Source organism: Varroa jacobsoni, unplaced genomic scaffold, assembly GCF_002532875.2.
Source record: "Varroa jacobsoni isolate VJ856 unplaced genomic scaffold, vjacob_1.0 scaffold_1175, whole genome shotgun sequence".
Classification (NCBI taxonomy): Eukaryota; Metazoa; Arthropoda; class Arachnida; order Mesostigmata; family Varroidae; genus Varroa; species Varroa jacobsoni.
Genome location: NW_019214077.1, coordinates 15912 through 37444, shown reverse-complemented (window position 1 = coordinate 37444; position 21533 = coordinate 15912). Strand labels below are relative to the sequence as shown.

Below are 21533 nucleotides of genomic sequence, written 5' to 3'. Positions count from 1 at the left end.
GTTTCCAATAGCAATCATCTTACCGTGTGCGTAATCTGCCGAATATAAGCTACCCCAGTAAGAATAATCCAAAATGTATCAACACCGAAAAATAAAAACAATTAATCCGACTAATAAGCGCATCGCAAGCAAAATTCACGTCCAAATCTAATTTGCCCTCTCCCGGAAGCCCAGACAAGCTTTCTTCAGATGCGGTTACAAGCTGAACGAGCTGGGGCATTGAGATAGTCGCAAAATTGAAAAAAAACTGAATGGGCTTATAGGCACCACCTCAGATGAAGACGATAAAAAGAGCGAGAACCAAGTAGGAACATAATGAGATTTTTCAAACTAAGTTCAAAGACACATTCCTGAACTTGTGTGCGCTGTGCATGCCGAAAACATCAACGGCTTCCGCGTAGGGAACTACAGAGGAATGCCGGTCCAATAAAGCTAGCTTGGCTAAGCCAACAGTGATGCGGCAAAATGAAGCTTGGAGATAAGTCCGTTCTTGTATAATGCAACCGTGCAGAATTTTCTTAGTTGTTCGAAATGTACATCGTTAATGAGGACACTGCGACACTTAACGAGTACACACTCTAAAATATATCCTAGTTTACTCCTCAGTGTCCTTTCTGCGTTCGGTTTTCGTATCGCTATTTTGTTGCTTTAAAAAACTGTCAAAATAGCGGGTTGCTACAGGAAATTTGCGAGTACCGAGGCAAAAGAGCTACTATATTTGCCGCTTTTATTTTGGTTCTAATTTTTATTGGAGAATCAAATGTACCTACGCCCAGATTTAAAAGTGGATCACTCATTCGCTTTGTTTCCATGGTCAGTAAGTGAAAATATTTCTACTACACTAATACGGAGACAAAAAGTTATTATCCTGAAAAAGGTTACTTATAAATGAAGTTGTCCAAGAAATCTCACCAGAACGAGACACCGAACAGATAGAAAACGATTTGCCATCCATTTCTATTTGCATCTTGAAAGTCCGAGCGTCACCCGAGGAGACGAAAGCATATCGACCATTGTGCGAGATTTTGGCCCCTTGGGGGAAGTTTGGATGGCTGCAGAATGGAGGTCATGACGGACAGGCGCCATATACGCTGACAAATATGTGGGTGTAATAGATAAGCTGTTCCAATAGACCTACAGTCTAAGGACGAAAGCACAGTATGTTACAGTTGAGCGTGGCGCACATCATACGAAGCATACATTGGGTTATTTCCATTAATACTGCGTGTATTTTATCATTATCGTGACGGCTTGAGCAAGCGAGCCATATAAAAAGACTAATAATAACATAGAATTCTATAAATGTTGGGCTGGGCGTTCATCTCACTCTTGGGTTTTGCTTGATATGTACACCTGTGTACATTTACCCAGGATCCTTGTATGACTTTTTACAATGTAATGACAGGGTCCCATAGGACATGGCTGATAACGATTATCATCATGTTGTTTATTTCGATACGCGAAGAACGAGCTTTGATATGCATAAATTTTCACTTAAGAAAAAGGGTACCAGTTGGTCAAAGAATCAAATTCTGTAAAGAAATTCTCACAGAAAGCCAGCTCTCTTGATTCCCCATAAATTGTAAATTGTTCTTCCACTACATTAGACGAACTAACCTATTTATTTTAACCAACGTGTAGTAGCTACAATACTGTCTAACTGTTGTTATAAAAGTAATTAGCTGCACGCTAGTCAGCAAGGGAGATTTCAATAGTGATTTACGGAGCGTATATATGTGAAGATATATATGACAATGTTCATGACTGTCATCATAGTGCTGTTCGATGGTGTCGCTTTTTAAACGTTATCTAAAATGACTAAACACGGTTGCCGATATTTTTTGTCCCTTTTTGACCATCAAAACATAAATTTAGATATAAGAAATTGCATAGCGATATGTCGATTTAGCCAGATCTTTCGAATGGTACAAAAATTGGTACCCCTTACATAGACCCTCGGGCGAAAAAAAGAGAAATTTGGCTGAGGGGATAAAACCCACCAAAAGATGGTTCGCTCAAATTTCTATAACTCTGCCGCAGATATTTTTAAGAAATATCAAGGGCAAAACTGCCCTAAAAAATCAAAAACAGTCGAACAGAGAGACATAAATCTCGAACACTAATAAATAAAGTTAATAGATAGATATGTGGCAATAAATGATAGTAGATTGTGTAGCACTGTAACTGAGAAATTAGTAAGTACATTTCAATCATTATTATTTACGTATTCCTTTTTGGCATTAAAATATAACTTAGCATACTTATTTCTACCTACGCTGCAACCATACGTCTCCCTTCTTGCATAATATCTATCTCATCAGGCCTATAAAAACCAATGTGTAGCAGCCATCAAAAAAGACACACAGCTGTTATGATTTCTCTTGGCTTTTTTGTATTAATAATTCACCGTTATGAACACTAAATTGTCTGCAAAAGCATCACTTAGAAGAACAGTGAATAGTAATGCTTACCTTATTACATTATTACAAATTAAGCCCTTAAAAATAAGATGCCCTCGACCTCTATGAAACGATGTCGTTTCATGCACAAAATTAGTCAGAATATCATTAATAAAACCATTTGTATATACAATTAAAGCTATGGCATTAATTTTTCGGACCCATACATTGAGCAGTGCTAGGCGTTAGAACAAAGCTATTGTCGTCTACTTATAAATACCCCTAACACTCAAAGGGGCATGTGAAGCACATGATGCTGGATGGAATGTATAGCGCCATCTGTCGGTTTGTTGTTTCTGCGCATCACTGGCTGAAGCTGCTTGATCGCACATTCCTGTATCCTGCACGGGTACAACAGCGCCATTCCGAACTCGAGTAGAGAGACCTCATATATCCTGCCCTGATGGAGATAATAGTGCAGCTAGTAATATAGAAGAGTCACGGGCTGGCAACGGCTGCAAATTCCGTTGCGGCTCATTCCGCAAGTCAGCCGTTGGGGCAAAATTCTTTCGTTATGAACAGCCGCCTGGGGCCTCTGCTAGGGACGAAAACAAATGAGGCTACTACAGAATAATTTTTATCAAATACGAATTTTCTCGCATAAAAACACGCTGGGTTAACCGTTTGAATGTACTAAGCGATAATCTTAACCGACAATATTATCAAGTTCAAAAAAACGAAATCAACATATGGAATATTAATTAACTGGCATATTGTGGGTTTCGGCACGTAATAAAATAAGGAAATATAGATTTTACTGCGTTAGTTTGATAATCTCTATCGACTTTTTCTAATCGAGTGGTTGAAATACAGCGTTTACCGGTCATCTTGACTTAGCTATTCACCTGCAATTTAGCCTTTTCCTCGCCATTTCGCTTACTTTAGGTAGACACTATTAGTTGCTCACCCCGTTTGGATCAAGTTTGCCATGTAGCAACGTGCAGAAGATCCTTCCCCGGGAAGACCATCGTCATTTTTGGTAAATATGGCAATAGCTCTGAGTTCACCAGCCAAATAGGGTTCATATATTTTCTGCCTTGCATGTGCGTGCATCTAGCATGATACTCGTGCTTGCTTTCAAATAGTAGCTAGTTCAGGCTGAGTTCTTGGCTTTGTCCTCACTTGAATTATCCTTCTCGGTCCTATTTCCACCATCTGTTGCGCATGCTTCACGACAAACTCTACCACGACGAGTTTTTTTGCTGTTGGTTTTCGCTCTTATTATATTGCAGGGCCAAGCCCTGCTCCACTCTCTCTCTCGAAATGTAGTAGCAGATTTCCTGTCTCGTCTAGGACAGTGTACCCCGCGCTTCTCTGCATACTTGTGCTGTTTATATCCGCCGCTCTTAAAGTCCCAACGGTGATGAAAAGCAGGCCTTCTGCCAACAGCGAATCGACAATAAGCAGCAGGTGAATTGCTTTGTACCAAAGTGACGGAGCGATAGACCTGAAGAGGGCAGGTAGCAATATCAAACGAAGAGAGATGGAATTCACAATATTTTCATGTACGCACACATACACGAAGTATGCTAGGAACACTGTAGGTCCAGTACAGCCTTGAAGCACGTCTAAAGGCAAAGTAGAAGATTCAGATCAGAAGAATGTAGTTAGTATAAATGACAGAATTCGTCATTACGTTTACTTTCCTACAATGAATACGAGGGACATGTGTTCTATGTCGGCTACGAATGACTTCATGCTGTGACGTAGTGTTCATCACCTTTGACTCAACCTGTACCTACTAATGTTCATGTAAGTATGTCGAGCGGTTTTCTTGCTAATTTCAGGGACACGTCGTAGTCTAGGTTTGAACTCGGGCAAAGATAGACAGGCTTCGTTTTGTGCTGGGAGCCAGCCGTTTGTCTGATGGGATGCCTTACGACGATACCGGACACAAAACTCAAAACACAGAAATATTTCGAGCGGGGCTGAAAGAATTACTTAGCGGTATTAAGACGAAGTTGTCATAAAGTAGGGTTCACTACCCAGCGCTTTTATTACAGAGGAAACCCCCTTGATCATCGACATAGATATAATGAGAAAGACGGAGTATACCGACTTACTGGTACAGTACTAGTGTTATGCGGGACAGACGTGTCCTTAATGGGCACATATATGATAGGTCAGATTAATCTCTGTGAGATTTTTAATCGCTCATGTAAGAAGTTCGCAACGCAGATCGCTTGAACGACCGAGATTTTCACAAGACTGTCGACAGCAGTTTTCTTTTTCCTTTTTTCAGAATTTACTAATAATTTCGTGACAAGTTTCCAACACGAACATGGTTGGCACGGAAATAACATTGACATTCAACCTACTAAAACTGCAGTCGTAATGAGACTCAAGTAAATAAATCGGCATTATTGCTTTGCAAATTCGGCTCGGTAATTATCTCTCTATCGCAGTTATTGTAATAATCAATTGTATATCATGGATTAATTTCATTATACGAAAATATAGAAGTGTTCTTCCATGAGAGACCGGCGTTGTTGAATATCTTTAGACTAGCTCTCAAACAGCAAAAAGGATTCGTTTCCAAAATATCAGAAAGGATCAGCTTTTGTATTTTTTCATATTTCTAAAACTATTCAAAAAAAAAACAACGAAATCGATTACTGAACGGCTAAGTTGAAAATTGAGTTCCACAAAACCATTTGCATAATCTAACGTTCAGCCCTTCACAAACACGCATTTACTTCATAGACTTTCGCATGATAAGTCACAAAATATCGATCTGACATAACCAACCATTGAACCTGGTTCACAGAACATACCTTCGCGAAGACATCTCTTTGACCTATCAAGCCTGTAATTGGTTCAAGCAGCTCTTCTTTATGCCATTGCGAGGATAGGGTAATAGTTCACGAATAAGTGGGTAGTAAATTGCCAAAACGAATGTCCCTGCTTGTTGGATTGTTCGCGCACTTTTCGAATATAATTTTGCTAGAACCTACATTCATGCCCACGTACCCTATCAATGAAGACGAACGATTTAATAGTTTTATCTTTGTGAAGAAATTGACTTTATTTAATATTGTCCGACTCACGGGTCTCATTTGTAGTTAGTTTCCTGTATGCAGCAATCATAACAGCATTTGATTCAAGTTTGCTTTGTACAAAAAAGCAAATGTTCACGCGAAAAGTAACTGCGTATAATGACCTCATATAGTGGCCACATGTTCACGCCATAGTTCGCTATTTTCTTTGTTTTTATATATTGTTTATATTTTTTTTTTATTTTCGCATCGTATTAAAATTGTAGCCTATATTATCATATAACCGGCGAATGACCTCGACTTACTCGTACAGCTGTTCGAAAAAAATAGGAGTTCAATAATGATGTTTTTACGCTCTGCTTGTATCCGGATCAATGAAATACTACCAGAATGTTTTATCATTTTAATATCATTTATCTCACATTATTATTATTAAGTCACATTCGTTTCTGGCTATCGTTTATATTACTGCATAGCTGTGGAGACACCCGACTTGATTGTTCTATTTATCAAAGATTAAGGGTGAGAAATTGATTGCAGACAAAAATGTTCTTAACACACCGATCAGCTTTGTTTTGCTGTTTCAGTATATAAGCCCCAAATAGTAAATAAATCTTCCGATGTAACACCGCCGAAGTTCGCTGTCTATTTTCAAAGCTATAAAACATACTGCAAGCAGACTACCCAAATCGTAAATCATTCGTGTGGTGTCTCACATTTTGAGTATTTTCCTGTGTCGTTTGTGAGCCCTAGTACTTACCGCTTTCCAACGATCTCAAGGAGTTCTGGCACAAATCCGGGGTTGATTCAAAACAAAGTTTGCAACTGCATTCATCGCCACAATCGAGAACTAATAATAACACGTTTCGCGTTTCCAACAGTCGGAGTAATCATTAGGAAGGAGTAGTCAATTGCTGTTAAAAGGCAAACATTTTTTTTTTTGTCATGGCTGTCTATTGGAAAGTCTCCATCATGGGTATTGAAGTTTTACGAGCAGCTCCTGTATTAGCACCGTTATAAAAAAAAAACATGAAAACATAGGTGACGCGATCAAAACATTAAAGTATTTCATGGAAGTATTGCTAATTATATTGACCGGTTGGTAAGATCATAGCATATGTTTGTATATTAAGAGCAATTACGGACCCAACGAACATTTCGCGCATGTATTAGTGCGAATATACTAATAAGCTTTACATACATAAGTTTTGTTAAATTATCTATCATTGTGTCGCATTGCATTTGCCGCTTCTCGAACCCAAACTCTGTGAGTGGCAAAGATGCTTATATCTGAAGGAAAAATGGAAGTTAATTTATCTACGACGTTGCTGGCTGATGCTAGACGGCAGGCTTTACTAGCCAAACGTTGCAGTCCAGTAATCGTTTCATAAATTTCTCTAGTATGAACAGTTAATCCCTTCTTTTAATCTCCAAATATTCGTTGTTTATAATATAGTGACACCTTGAAAAATGTATAAGGACAATATACATAATAGAGGCATGTGTAGAAGTATACGTTTATATATAAATGCAGTACTAGATATACGCAAAACGTTCTAAGGATAGCCCCTAGAAAAATAATCGACCTCTTGAAACCTAAAGCATCGATTGAAAGTTGAGCTGGCTTTCGCCTTTGAAAGATATGGGAGCAGGTACACCACGGGGCGGCTCAATATTACAGTGGGCGCAGGCAAATGGGCCTTGCACATCCATTCTGTTGAGATTTGCGCAGCGAGCCCGCATCTCTTCCAAGGTGAAGGGAAATTCCGGACCAGGACCGTTTCCGTAGATGTCTGGCTCGGCCGGGTACAAATCGTCCCCTGAAGTCACATTCGATTCAAGAATATTGTAGCGTTAATAAGTGGCAGAACAGGACTTGAACATATACACTCAATCACAGAAAGTTCATCTTTTTGACTCAGTTTCGCAAGTGGGCTATTCCTTATTCATACATAGGACAAATAAGAAAAAATAGTTAAATCGATAGTATAATACTTCTTCAAACGGCCCTTCCGAATATACCTGGCAAAAGTGACACAACCCCATCACTCGCAGCGCCAATTACCGGGAGCCACCGGTCGACACCCAAAAACTCCCTTTCCCGCGCAAAACGTGCGAGATGAGCGTAAGACGGAATACTCGCAAGCCGTGACATTTCGTACACTTGAGGCGGGGCCAGGAACACTGCACCGGCGCTGTACTCCTCAAGAATCGAAAGAGGTGTAGTCCATCGGAGAGTCACTACCTCGCTCTGGTCAAGAACTACGCGAGGGGTCTGGTCCAAACATGCCACGTAGAATAGTGTGTCGTATCTGATAACGAAATGCAGCAGACAAGTTTCAATAGGATATATTTTATTAGTTAAATATGAATGGGACCTCTGGTCTGGGCGAGCGATGTTATAATTCGTATTCGTATCAGAAATGTTCTGTAAATAATTTGGGAAAATAGAGTGACGCAAAATCTCACGACGTGGACAATATTGCAACACGTTCTGTTATATTGACTCCACTTCATTTTACCTGCGATGACCGACACTGATGGGCGTTAGCCAGTCGGACCATTCTTTAAGTGCCCAGAGATTTGGACAGAGCCCATTCTCGAGGCACATGTCAATGAAAGCACGCGGTTCTGAGCGAAGTTTCTGTCTCCAACTATTCTGATCTATGTCCTTCTCAAATGCAACCATCGGTGAACTGGTAGTGTTGTTATTGGGATCAATCGAAATGCGGGAACGTGTTAGAAGGAGCACGCCGGTCTCTTCGAATGCTTCACGAATTGCACAGATCCGGAAAGCCACCGATGCTGATATGTAATTGTCCAGACTTACCTGATTAAACAATTCAAAACAGGTTCATGTAAAATTAGATGGTTAGACTTTATAGCGACATTATAGCAATTCCTTTGCAGTGGTCTCCATGGATACTGTTTAAATTCAGACTGGTAATCTCATATTTTTTTTTAAAGTTTTAATAACTTTCATTTATATTCGCATATATGCATGGAAAGATGTTACAACGAAGGCGGTGCACTTCGAGTGCAAAAGATACTAAGCACATTATAACTTAAAAAATGGTTGCTTAAAAAGAGTTAACAAACACGAAAAATCACGAACATCTTTCTCGTTGTGCGTGATTGTAACGGGTCGAGCGATCATCGGTGGACGAGGATCTTTCATCGCATCGACGAAATCTTCCCGGAGTTGAGAACAGCTTACACCGCATTTCTCGAAAACGTGTAGCCAATCGAGCGAAAAATCAGACTTCTCAGCCAGGCCACCAGGATATACGTATGCGTTTGCCATAAACGACGAAAGTTGACTGCGTTTAACCATTAACACCTAAATGACAAGGCAACACAAAGGTTAGCTCAGCAGTAGGCGCAAATTGTCCATCGGATAATAACACAAAACATACAAATATCACATACGTTTTGAAAAGCCTGCTATGATTAGTTTCTGTGGTTAAAAGCCAGTGGAATAGTCATGAAACATTAGCAGTATCTTACAATTTAGCATACCTTGTAGTCGCATCTAGAAACTCTGTTGCTGGGTGATGTGGGAGGTTCACTCGCTGTGGGGCTCGGGTTAGCCCATTTGGTGGCGATCATGTTTGTAGCTAGGTCCTTGCCGACAACTTCTGCCATCGGGGCCCTACAGGCCACAATCAGGCTAGCGGCCTCGCGCCATGCCGGCGCATCCATCGCTGAAACAAACAAAAAACAGCAAACATAAATCAATATAAACTAAACTCTGCAACGAAAACATGCGAAAAAATATGCGATATTTAGCAAAGATTAGCATACCTAAATGGATATTTACGAAAGAACGGATGTTCGCAACAATCCATTCTTAGATCCAGGGATGTGAGCAATTAGTTAATTAAATATATGCACTTCTAAATAGACGCACAAAAATATTTGTTTGAAACCAATCTGTGAAGCCAGATGCCATATAGATGCATTAGTCATGAATATCAAAGCTAGCTTGTAACCTAGCTGAATAAGAAAGATTAGATTACCTTTTTTTACGTGGGGTTCTTAATGAAGCCAGGCAATCTGAGTGTGAAGTTTGCACTCTTAAAGAACTCGCCAACAATATGTTACCCTTTTGCATATTCGAAGGACTAAAACTCACTAGTCTATATAGGTATGCAGGAAATTGTTAATAACTATAAAGTATACGCGCAATTAGGTGCCCCCATGTTTGCAAACTGAGGATTGTGCGTCTGAACGTGTCAACAATCTGCAGTCTGATCGACGCATTCATCAGCCGTTATGTAAGATGTCTTTACAGTATAATTAGGCGATGTGATATAAAGATGCTATGACAGTATGCTTTAAAATAATCTAGAATATTTTATTGTGTTTTCTAGCCAAGTAACTAACGAATGACTTTAATATTTAGAGTAATTGCAAACGGTCAGTTGTCTTTGTGCTGACTCAGTTGCTTGTCATTTGCCAGCCTGAATAACTGACCAAAGCGTCTTGAGACGATCGTATTACGTCGGATTAGATACTTCCTGGTAGCAACATAAATACTCTAGATTTACATAACATCATAGCGGCAAGGAAGTTGAGGTAATAACTGAAAAATTATTATTGCACTTCTATACTGCGACGAATTTAACAATCTAGAATAATCCAACCGGGCCGAACAACGGGTAGCTAGCAATAAATTTATAGAAATATTGTACTTATACGAAAATCAAGCTGGCTCAAATAATTTATTAAGATATGATTTTACTAATTACACGTAATAGAGTATTCAGGTTCGTCCAAATATCCTACATTATTCAATATGCTGTGACTTGGACCGACGCAACAAGATCAAACCAAGTTACATGTTGAACTAGAAATATTTTTCTGTTTAGTCCAACTGCTTTTCGCTTACCGATATGTAAACGATCCCAATGAAAATACAAACCCTTCTTGGTAAGTGTGCTCGTCGCGGCTCTCCTAAGATGACCCATTAACCGCATCTGAAACGTACTCCGCTGACCGAGACAGCTCTCACGACAAATCTATTTTTACGTAATTTATCTACGCAAAATACTAATTTACTTTTGGAGAAGATCACTGGCGGAGTTCACAGAAAAAGTTGTACAAATTGATGCGTTGTCAGACACCGATCTCTTAGGCAATTGGAACACCTGTATGCGCGTCAGCAAATCACGAACAACACATGCGCTTACTCGGGCAATTAAGGTTTTTTTTTTGTTTGAGTAAAACAGCGCTACAAAGATCGCTACATTGACAACAGGTAGATGGTAGGAGTTGTGAAATATTCTATTCTAAATTGTTTCGCTAGGTGAAAACTGTCGAATCTCGAACGACTGTCGATCCCCATCCTTATGAACGTCACGCGTCGTCTGATAAAGCATTGTTATTTTTATTGTTATTGTAGTTACTTGTTGGATCGAATGTTATAGAGTTGCGTTGATTCCTTTGGTCGCAGATGAGAAATGCGTCCTTTGTTTTGTTATTGTTTCACAAATTGAAACATGTACTTCAACTGTGATCGTCGTATGTCAGAATTAGTGTTGTTTGGTGCTCTGATTCCTGATAGGCGGAGCATTTCGAGCGTGAGGGGAGCGCGGCAAATTCAAAATTGCCGTGTCATTCTTACGATTCAAACCGTTGCTTTTTGCTTAGAAAATATAACCGGAAGAACAGACCGAAAAGCTATTTCTTTAATGTTCACAAATTTAAATTCGTTCCAAGAAAAAAATTCTTGGTTGACCAAACTTTTGATCTATAATATATATATATATATATATATATGTTATGGTTCGGAGATACATATGTAATCCGAAAGTCTTTTGGCTCTTGTCGAAAATAATTTTGGAAGCAAAAACATTTTAGCCGGTGGAGGCACGAAACTATCCGAATGTTTAGGTGTTCCTACCAGGATTTCTTCCATACAAATAGTAATAACTAGCTAAAAATAGTAAAAAAAATAACTAAAAAAAAAAAAAAATAGCTAGAATCCAAAATTCTACGAAGGACTTTTATAGCTTTTTGTAGTTTCTCAAGAAAAAATCATGAGTCACTCTAATCTGTAAGCCTTCCACAACATAGTTTTGATGGCCGCAGTTGTCACAGTGGGGACAAAACCACAATTACCAGCAAATTAATACTATGCTATAAAAATTTTTAATGTCGGACCGCTTAAAACGATGGATCAGGCGCCAATGTGTTAACGAACGCAATCTTTTGAGTTGTAGTAAACCAGATGAATAGATGACAGAATGCCACACGAATCCGAGTTGTGATGGTCGATGATCTAAAATAAGCACTGAACCTGTCGCAACAATTTGACACGACTGATTCGAAAGGACTGTCAAAAATATTGCCTTACCAATCGATAGCCGCAATAGGCGACTATAGGAGAACGATCCTGAAGCAGTGCGCGCTGCTACCACACGTTCACAATCACTTTGGTGGGACTTCGGTAGCGTATACACTAAAAGCTGGGTCTTAATCCGCTCACCAATTACGAATGCACTGCGGTCTTTATTATCGCTATTAAAGACATCAAAGGGGAAAGGTGCGACCGAGTTAAATACTGCCCTCGCCACTAATTTCCGAAACACTTGTATAGGCTTTAAATAGAATCAGGAAAAAAAACAAATTTACTTAAACATTTGGATATATCTAATCAGTCAATGGTACCTTTTTTGTTTGGATATATGTGCACTTCAATATGTATGTTCTCACTGGTCACGATTCTACCGAATATAACATTGAATAAATAACCGCGATCTCTTTGCATTTTTCGATTTAGCTCGTCAGAACCGATCGTTTTGTTCTCCTATCAATTGCTGTTATTTACTTTGCGGTGATAAATAAGCAGTCTGTCTTCGATACACAAATTTTTCTCTTTACTGCTATTTTCTAAAATAACCGCCATCTTGACTGGGGCTGAATATCGGTTCTATTCATTGGAGAACACTGTTAGAATGATTTCATCTCAATGCAAGAACGCTGATATAAACAAATTTCTATTAAACTAAATATAACACTTGAACGAAACGTGGTCAGGTGGAGTAAGCAACTTTTGCTAACGGCTTCACCGTAGACCCGTTATAAAAGCAGCAGCTAGTGAAGGAAGCGGAATAACTGAATTTTCAACAGTAGCTTTGTTTATCATTGGCCGAAGTATAATTAACTCGAAGCGACGTAGAACAGTATCGTTTCGAACTAGATCGCGCCATACTCAATTAGTGCTTTCTCTCGAAGAACTCAAGTCATTAGGTACTATTTGACAGAGTACGCTTTAGAACATACCCGACAAAAACTACGCTAATTAGCGCTAATTAATTATAACGGATACACAGAGCTTAGCGAAAGCCTTGGCCGGATCGGGATTTTCGATTACAGTGCGTACTACACTATAATACCACTAGTCTTTGGCAATATACCGAAATGGGTCTAAATGACCCAAAATCGTATCAGAGATAATAGAAATTGGTTTTAGCCAATGTGATTTTTCAAAAAAAAAAACTTTTTGTATGTCTCCTTGTCGCTGTCACTGTCACTGACAACCTTTGCTAATAAAAATCTTGGCAGAAATCTATTTCTTCTGTGAATCTACAAGCAAACACCAAATCAGTAGCAAATCAGTTAATAATATGTAAGCATGAGAATACGTAGTTATTTAGCCGCAAAACAGTACGATATGTATTACCATTATATGAATGTTGCTGACAAAGATCTCGCTAGTTGAAATACGGTGACAGTGCTGGCGACGGAATTCAGTATGTAGAATATACGGGTTTAGCTGCATTATTCATCCAGAAGTTGGAGAAACATGAACGTGCCTGACAAGAAGTATGGCGTTCAAGTCGGATAAGTTCGACTATTCGGATGATTCTAGTTGCTGTTGAAGTTGTTTACGAAACTAGGCTTCGGAGTTGTCTGACGCTAACGATACGGTGGACGTCGTATCGCCAAAGTTAGTTTTTTTTTTTGACAAACGTCGCTGTTTTCTGTACTGATTTGTTGACATTAGGAATCATTTAGTACTGGCTCCTACGTCTACATAATAGGCGGAAAGAAAATACTACTCAGATGCTGTAGAAATAAGGTGTGCGTTCAATATTTAACTGAAGGCTGACATCAATTGAACCCAAAGTTGTTTATCATTTTATTGCAGTTCCACGTTTTGCATTCCTCTAAGGTAGCTACTCATTTGCTGTCAGTCACGACGCCTGCCAGTCTCACGAATATTGAATCTGTATATAGAAGCATACAACCGCTAATAATAATAATATTACCGAATTTCGTTTGCGTACGTAAACGTATTTTCTTTGTTTACTGAGTGTTTGGCCACCTTTCTTACATGCTTACCAAGTATTCAATGAACAATGAAAGTTTGGCTTGTTTGACCGCTGAATTCGCTTTGGTAGCTAGGTAGCATCGAGGCTTTTCTTCTGGGATAAGCACCTCATAAAGGCCCCTTTGACTTAAAACCCACTCTAACGAACGGCATTAAACAGCACTAGATTTATTTGATGAAAACTGCTGGAAAACATCTCAACGGTTTGAGGGACCCTCAAGGACTTCGGTTTCATAGCGACACGAGCTGTTGGCGTCTTTGATGGAAATTTCCTTTATACATCCGATTGAGAGATAGGCAAAATTTGCTGATATTTATCGCTTACAGTGACATATTGTATGTGTTCTCACCGATTTAATAATATGAAATATTCAATTCTTCGCCACAAAACGTTATATTTTCAATTGAAAACATTCTATTCAATATCAAGCTTTTAACTAATCCACCTGTTATGTTACTAATAAGTATATGGTACATATCTTGTATGAGGACCTGGTGTCCTGAATTTTATGGGCTCATTCCGCCATAGCGATATCATGAAGAGCTTTTACTTCCTTCATCCTAGGTTTTACCATATATAAGGACTGATCCTGGCAAAATGCGCACATACGTAGGAATGTTTGTTATAAAATTCCACGACCAAAGTCAAAAAAATACAATTTTATTTACATAATTATTTAGGCTCATTGAATTTTCTAACGTAAATTCTCAAAGCAGTCCTAAAGGTCTGTAATTGTCTTATTTATAATATTCGGATGCCTATACAACTATGTGTACGTATGCTTACTACTTTACGCAATTTTAAGTAAGAAATTTCTCACATAACAGGTCCTAAATCACATTTCTTCGACAATCGGACAAAGCTGAGATCCCGGTACTGAAGACAGCTATCCGTTACAAGGAGAAGTTAAAGCACTAAGCGACAAACAATGGCGCTGAGTAACAAAACGTAGAATGATTAACCAAAGTATAGCGAGAAGACTAGACGCGCTAATCAAACATAAACTGTTGCCAGTGCCAAAAAAACTGATTTGCGTAATAAAAAATATATATATGAATGTTCTTCCTTCCAAGTTTTTCTAGTGGCACCTTTCCTTGTTGTTGTTGTTGTTGCAAATCGGCCACGGTCTAACACGGCCAGTTCTGCGTGCTAAAGAAGATAATACTCCCTCAGAAATTTTGCGCCCTCTGTCCTGTCAAGAATATCGCCGTCGGCCCGGATTTTTTAGGGGAAAAACAACTTAAGGCCAGCGCTTGTCGTAAAAATAATTGCTTATCGGACAAAAAGCGGAATTTCGTCTACAGGCACCTTGAGCAGGCCAGCGATTAAACTATTCGTTCAACATTTGCATACGTGACAACTTCAATGGCGGGAAATGGCAAGAAAATTACTAACAGGACTATAAGCTGACAACAGTTTCATCAGGCTCCGCTTAACTCTGGACTTAGTTGTCAGTAGTGGGTAAGAGAAAACAGAGGTCTAATTGTTATTGCCGGCGGTTACAGGATGACCAACAGAAAAAAAAAACGTCGCTTTCAAACCAAGAGCGATTCAGGAATTAATCAACAGGGATAAAACTGCACAGAAAATAACCTAAGTTGTTTATGCACCTAGGGCATCTTGCCAAGATAGTCTGCCACACGAATTGGTCAGAGCACTCCAGGCTAGACAGACACGTAGATAATCCACGAAACTTAGATTTTGTGATTCGGTTACCTAAAAAGGACTGCGGATAATATCTTAAAAAACTGTCAAAAAAAGGTATTTACCGTCCTGTTCGTCGTTTTTTCTAGGTAATACCTCACAATGCCTGTTAGTGTTAGCCATAATAATATTTTCAATGTAGGCAGAGGTCATAAATAGTGAAAACTCTTGCTAGCTGAATAAAACGCTTGGCATGAACTTGTGATATGATAAACATACAATGGGAAGATAGATTGTAGCAATATTGTAAACGCTGTCATATTATTTACGCGCTAAGTTGTGACCAGCATGAGTCGTTATCATCATTGTTCCTAATGTCTTTGTCGCATGATTATTGGTATAGTTCTCTCTTTTTACCTCATAAACATATTAATTCGTAGTTATCGTGGAAGAATACATACAAATTTGAAAGCCTACCAAAAATTAACATTTCTTAAACTCAGTGCGTTAACTGGATGCAGGACTAAATAAAAAAAAAAGATGTTTAACAAGTTGTACTTCTTCTGCATCTGTTCACTTCGAACCTCGAGAATTTAACTGTACACATACTTGAATAGAACCGATCTAATTTTTTGTCCTATTTTGATATCCAAGTATATTCTAAAACAGTAGATAAAAGATAGAAGTTCAAAACCTATTTTGATTTTCTAGTAAACCGGATCCTAAATAAGAAAAAACTGCTTGGGTACTGTGCTGTTTGCCACTCATTGAACTGTGACCCCACTCTGTCCCACGCGAACGAAAAGAACCAGCGACAAAATAGGGGTTAAAATCCTGTGAGAAACTCAGTTACCGACTACATTACCTAATGAAACTACTTGGAAAGCACAAAAAAGGAAAAACGAATATCGTCTCTGTCATTATGACAAAAACGATGTGTGTGACATATCGAAATCGTTACTGCCTGTAGACGACTGGGGTTTCGAAGAAAGTAAATGAAGAATTTATGTTTATTTTACACGGTGTTCTGTTTGGTACTAGTATCAGCAAAGTTGCTACTTGACCGCCGGATTCGTACCCATGTGCCATAGCAACATAGAACGAATAAAAGTATATGATAGCCTTTTAGAACTATCTCAAATAATGCAAAGTTCAAGCTAGCAAAGACAAAAGTGCTAACCAGCGCAGAAGTAAAAAAAATCATTAAAAAACGACATATCGATTTTTTTTTTTAATGATTCCCGAACACGACGCTTTGACGATCCGGCTCGACAAACAGCAATAATAAGTACGCTGTCGGAACAGTGTTAGAGACGTTTTCGCGTCCGCGTTTCATTCAGCATTAAATTAGGGATAGGCTATTGGTCGTAACATTAACGCAATGACAGGTCACTGTGACGTCTTTCTCATCCAGCCTTCATACGCTTTTGTAGAAGAACGTCTCCTGTCAGGGAGCAATAATCAAATGTATATATATATATATATATATATATATGCTGTTACCAATGTAAACTGTCCAAAGTGTTTATTGTTTTTTCTGAATTGATTTGCTTCTTTCAAATAAAATGTAAGCAAAAATAATTCAATTCATTGTTAATGATTCCTGTGGGCATTGAGAAGGGATCTCTCATGTAAGAAAAATCATGTAATTTTTCTCTCCAAGTTTTTACTCAGTTCGATGGCGACGAAATTCCTACTGCTCTGGGGAGCGCAACCCTATTGCTACACACGGTGCTATCCGAATTGAAGAAGTCTCAAATAAATAATATTGATCGCAAAGAAGTTTTCATTCAACAGGACGTCGACCAGGTAAAATTAATAGCTAAAGAGGATACTTTGATAATTTTTGCTGTTATGGCTCAGTTGTTGGATGTACCAGAATTCATTGTAAGAAAAAATATGTACTGAATCGGAACAGCGCAACAAATTCGAAAATGCCGCGCTCATTGGTTTACCAATAAACAAACGTGCATTTGTCGGCCACTTTGGCGCAAACAAACAGTTTGAACAGGACTGTTACATGGGATGAGAAATTAATTCAATATAATGATAAACAGGCAAGGCGATACGATAAAACTAAGCAACGAAAGGTGAGTCTATGCCGGCGTATCCAAAATAAAAGACGGATGAAATACGTCAGCTGTCGAGTAGCATTGAACCAGAAACTCCTGGCGTCGATGATGGCTATGGTAGACAAACAAAGGCGCAGCTCACTGTAAAATCTGGCGAACACAGCAAAAGAAAGTCTATTTTGCTCAGCTAAGAAATAGTCCCTCTTGTATCCAAGCGGTAAGACGGTTTGCTCATAATAAAGAAAAGGGCACTATCCTTTTGCAGGTAAACGCCCGCGCGACATCATCCAGGAAGCTACCCGAGAGAACCCTACACAGTAGCTGCCATAGGAACATTTAATGCGTCTATCATATTTACTTGATCTCTTAGTTTCTGGCAGACATTCATTTTTGAGTCTGCAAGATGTTTTTAACGAGCATATTTCATAGATGAACAGGTGAAAAATCCCGTATTCTCATGTTTCAAATGCTGGAATGACTAATCTTTTTTTATAAATGCAGTATTCGTCCTTTTTTTTAATCAATGGCGAAGGTGCATGTCTGCTAAAGGAAACTATTCAAGCTGAATAAAAATCGGCTATATATAGCTTCATCACCATATCATAGTGCTTTATAATTTGACACGTCAACTTAATACGTTGTATATTGTTAGGTACCTCTGTACTACGCATATGTGCATTAAGATACTAATTAAGTTGTTACTAAGACACGTTTTTTTATTCCGCACGCATCATCGAATATTTTTTTATTGCAGTCTGTGTTACTGGACGTTGTTGTAACCGTACACACCTATTATGAGTGGTTGTCTTTGGTCATTTGTTGCTTCGATTATTTCTTTTTCGTTATCATGGTATGCTGTATACAGTATATCCTTACGTTATCGGCTCATTAATGGCCATACGGTAAGCGTTTGTAGGATTTGATGGTCGTTGGTTGCGTTCGTTGCCGTGTACGTTGGCGACGATAACTTCTAACGTCGACGCGTTTAGGGCAGTCTCAGCTACGCAGTAGCGGCCTCTCTGTAACACTCTATATGGTAGCTTGCAAGGGACTATTCTTTCTGGCTCGTTCGCTCACCTTGCCGGCATACAAGTGAACAATGAAGGTGCCAAGGAAGTGTCATTCAGGTGCCAAGGCGGCTAGGGCGGAATGGAGGATTCGCTTAGCTTTGCATTACGCAACTTCACAGCACTGCTATGTGATGCGTTCAAAGATCTCTGCTGCTTTCTATTACTGTTGCGCATATTTACACGCAGTGCCCTGTGACGACTTTTTCATTGCAAAGATACAGACAATCCTGGCCGCGCCCCCCTGCAGTGATAATGTTGCACTAAGCAATGATCCTGTAGCTGCGTTTACATCTACAACTCAATGATTCATCATTGAGGAGGAAGTCACTTACTAATTTTATTGTTTGTCCAATGGACTAGCTTACTCGTCTTAAGTTATTGCTGATGCTGTTGTTGTCGTTATCGTTGTCGGCTGTTTCGGTGACGGTGGGACGTGGCGGCTCTAGCAGCAACAATTCGATGGGCGGTTGGGCCCATTAGCCCGATAGCAGTCATAATTGCAGTTGTGCTATAGTGGTCGTTAGATAATCGACGATTGTGCCACTGGTCCTGCTGTTTCCGCTGTAGACGCCATCCCTGTTACGATGGAACGGGCGAGAAGGGAAAGACACGATTGTATCGACGTGAAAGGACATCGACGGAAAGGACTATATCGGGGAGTAGCCGAAGCGCGACGCATCGGAAGGCCTTTAGGAACATTTCTAGTGGAATACCCTGCCCTCTCGCAAATCAGGTGGGGCCAACGCGAGACTACACAGACAAGAACGTCTTATAGAGCACCAATAGTAATGATGACCACGACGACTACATAAATAGACCGAAGTTGGAGGCTCGATGAACGCAAGCTACTCGTGCTGAAGGTGCTAATAACCAGCAAAGGGAAAATGCAACTAAAATAGCCAGTGAGACACGACGTAAAGTCACACACAAACGAAGAGCAATTACATAGCCGTTGTCACGTCGCTACCATGCAAACGAAGTGCGATGGTTCAATATTAATGTATCTAAGACAATTTAAGCTGAAAGGGTCATCCATGAAACACGACGCACTACCGTAATAAGTCGTTAATTGTTATCTATCGATCGGGGCATAGTAGCGTTTAAACGAATGAACTTTTGTATGAGATAGCGGCCAGCTGCTAGCACGACGTGATGCAAATGTATACGCGCATACATACTAATGTATCATATCAAATAAATTTACTGAAGGGTAGTTCTGTCATTGTCGATGATCGCTCATAAAGGCAACGCGAGCAGCAGAAAAAAAGCTAACTTCGGGAATTCCACATTTATTTAACCCATCAGGCTTTCCTTTTTTGTTTGTATCGCATCTGTGCATTCGTCATTGTTCCGCAATTTCTTTCTTACTATGTATAATGGTCACATCCGACGCGTTTGTTCTTATGATAAATGTTTCACATCCAACATAGTTCCGAGCTTCTTCTCTGCAGTCTGTGCTGTTCATCAGTTTGAGTTTTCACCTCTACCCAACCTGAAATTAGCCTCGTAGGATGCTCATCGTACTTTTCTCAAATCTGTGTTACTGCTGTAATGTATTTAACAAGGAAGAAGAGAGTTTTGATTATAGTTTATGATGCAGGGGAGAAACATACGGCGGAACTGCGCTGCGTCTTAGTCGGGCCGCTGCTTCTCCAGAAGCTAAAATAACAGCAGCGGTAATGGAACAGTTGAATGGGCTACAGAAAAATGATTGGACAATTCGAAGAAAGTAAGCATGCTTGACCCTGAAAGATCCTTCACTGCTGATCACCTTGAACACGGTTAAGGTCTGGTTGATCCAAGGAAGCCTGCCGCTCCTACGGCCAGCGCCGTACCTTACAATACGAATGTATCAAGTTTGTGGTACAGAAGCGGAAATGTTCGATAGAAAGAGCACTATGTGCATTTAATTCATTCGGGTTACGCTGTAGCTTGAATAGATCGACTACGACACTTATTGTCTATTGGACGGGTTTTTTATGGTCCGATAAAAACTATACTCGGCCGTTGAAAGTGATTCGGTCTACAACAAGCTGGGCGAAGTAGGCAACGTGAACGGGAAGCTTCAATCGAAAACATGACCCATATTGATTAGAACGTTACTTCTTTTACCGAGTAAAATGGAATTTTTAGTCGGTAATATAGTACTATATGATCGGCACAGAGTCGCAAATTTACGTTGGGTTTACTTGTGGACGTATGTACGGGAGTGCAACACTTTCAATCTTTGCCCTCAGTTATAACTTTAGCAGCTATTTCTAACGAATTTCGAGAACTTGATAGGTCTTAAATGCCATAAGACAGACTTTATTAACTTCCCTTGAAAGAGAAATCGATAAAGTCAAGCGAGATATGTGATATTTCTTCGCATATTGGCCAAGCCTTTTTTAAAGTGGGTTCTAGCTTTCGGAATTAATATTTAGATGCCGAGGCGTTGATTCGAAAATCAAAACTTTTCCCTTAATTCTCGTTCTCCCAAACGGGGCCAATTTTGTATCGCATCCTGCATCTTCTTGTTCTGGGAATGATTCACACAATTACAGATCATTGATTTCATTAATTATTTTAGATGCAAGATTTGCTAGCCGTAAGATATCCCCGGTTGCTTTAGGCCATTGGCATCTTGCGTCAACGTAGCAGAAGTCTACATTCTATGTCGAATTGTGGAAATATGTGCACGTGAATCAAAACAGCCAGCATTCACATTGACCTATGGATATCGTCTAGCCACGATTACGTGCCGCGCGGCACTTTATTAACGCCGCAATTTACGGTTCAGCGTCCTCGTCCTACATTAATATTTTATCTATACAAATATCCTTCATTCTTTCGCTTAATTTTAGTAACTCAATCGTAAATTACAAAAATGTTTTCTTGCTCCATTGTCAATAGCTAAACCGCTTTACTCTTTGCGAGTCACAAGGTAGGCAATGCACTTGCCTATAATCTATAT

The 21533-nt window shown here is 39.4% G+C and overlaps 1 protein-coding gene and 1 long non-coding RNA gene across 4 annotated transcripts in view; one reads left to right on the top strand and one right to left on the bottom strand.

The window, feature by feature from the left end:
• Positions 1–5450: 5450 nt before the first annotated feature.
• Positions 5451–21533, bottom strand: part of LOC111267360 (acyl-coenzyme A diphosphatase NUDT19) — a 23568-nt gene continuing 7485 nt past the window's right edge. Inside the window, exons 1-7 of one of the 3 annotated variants that reach the window (XM_022845567.2) lie at positions 10380–10979; positions 9475–9511; positions 8975–9159; positions 8571–8795; positions 7978–8285; positions 7478–7767; positions 5451–7275 (exon numbers count right to left, since the gene is read on the bottom strand). In XM_022845567.2, the coding sequence (XP_022701302.1) occupies positions 7052–7275; positions 7478–7767; positions 7978–8285; positions 8571–8795; positions 8975–9157 (1230 nt within the window). In that variant the 5' untranslated portion in view covers positions 9158–9159; positions 9475–9511; positions 10380–10979 and the 3' untranslated portion in view covers positions 5451–7051. Of the gene's footprint in view, positions 7276–7477; positions 7768–7977; positions 8286–8570; positions 8796–8974; positions 9160–9474; positions 9512–10379; positions 10981–21533 lie in introns of those variants that run through there. The other 2 variants (XM_022845565.2, XM_022845566.2) reach the window with 2 other exon arrangements.
• LOC147752539 (uncharacterized) lies at positions 17439–19802 on the top strand. The gene is made up of 2 exons (XR_015313767.1): positions 17439–17528; positions 17776–19802. It is a non-coding gene; the product is annotated as an uncharacterized LOC147752539 (long non-coding RNA).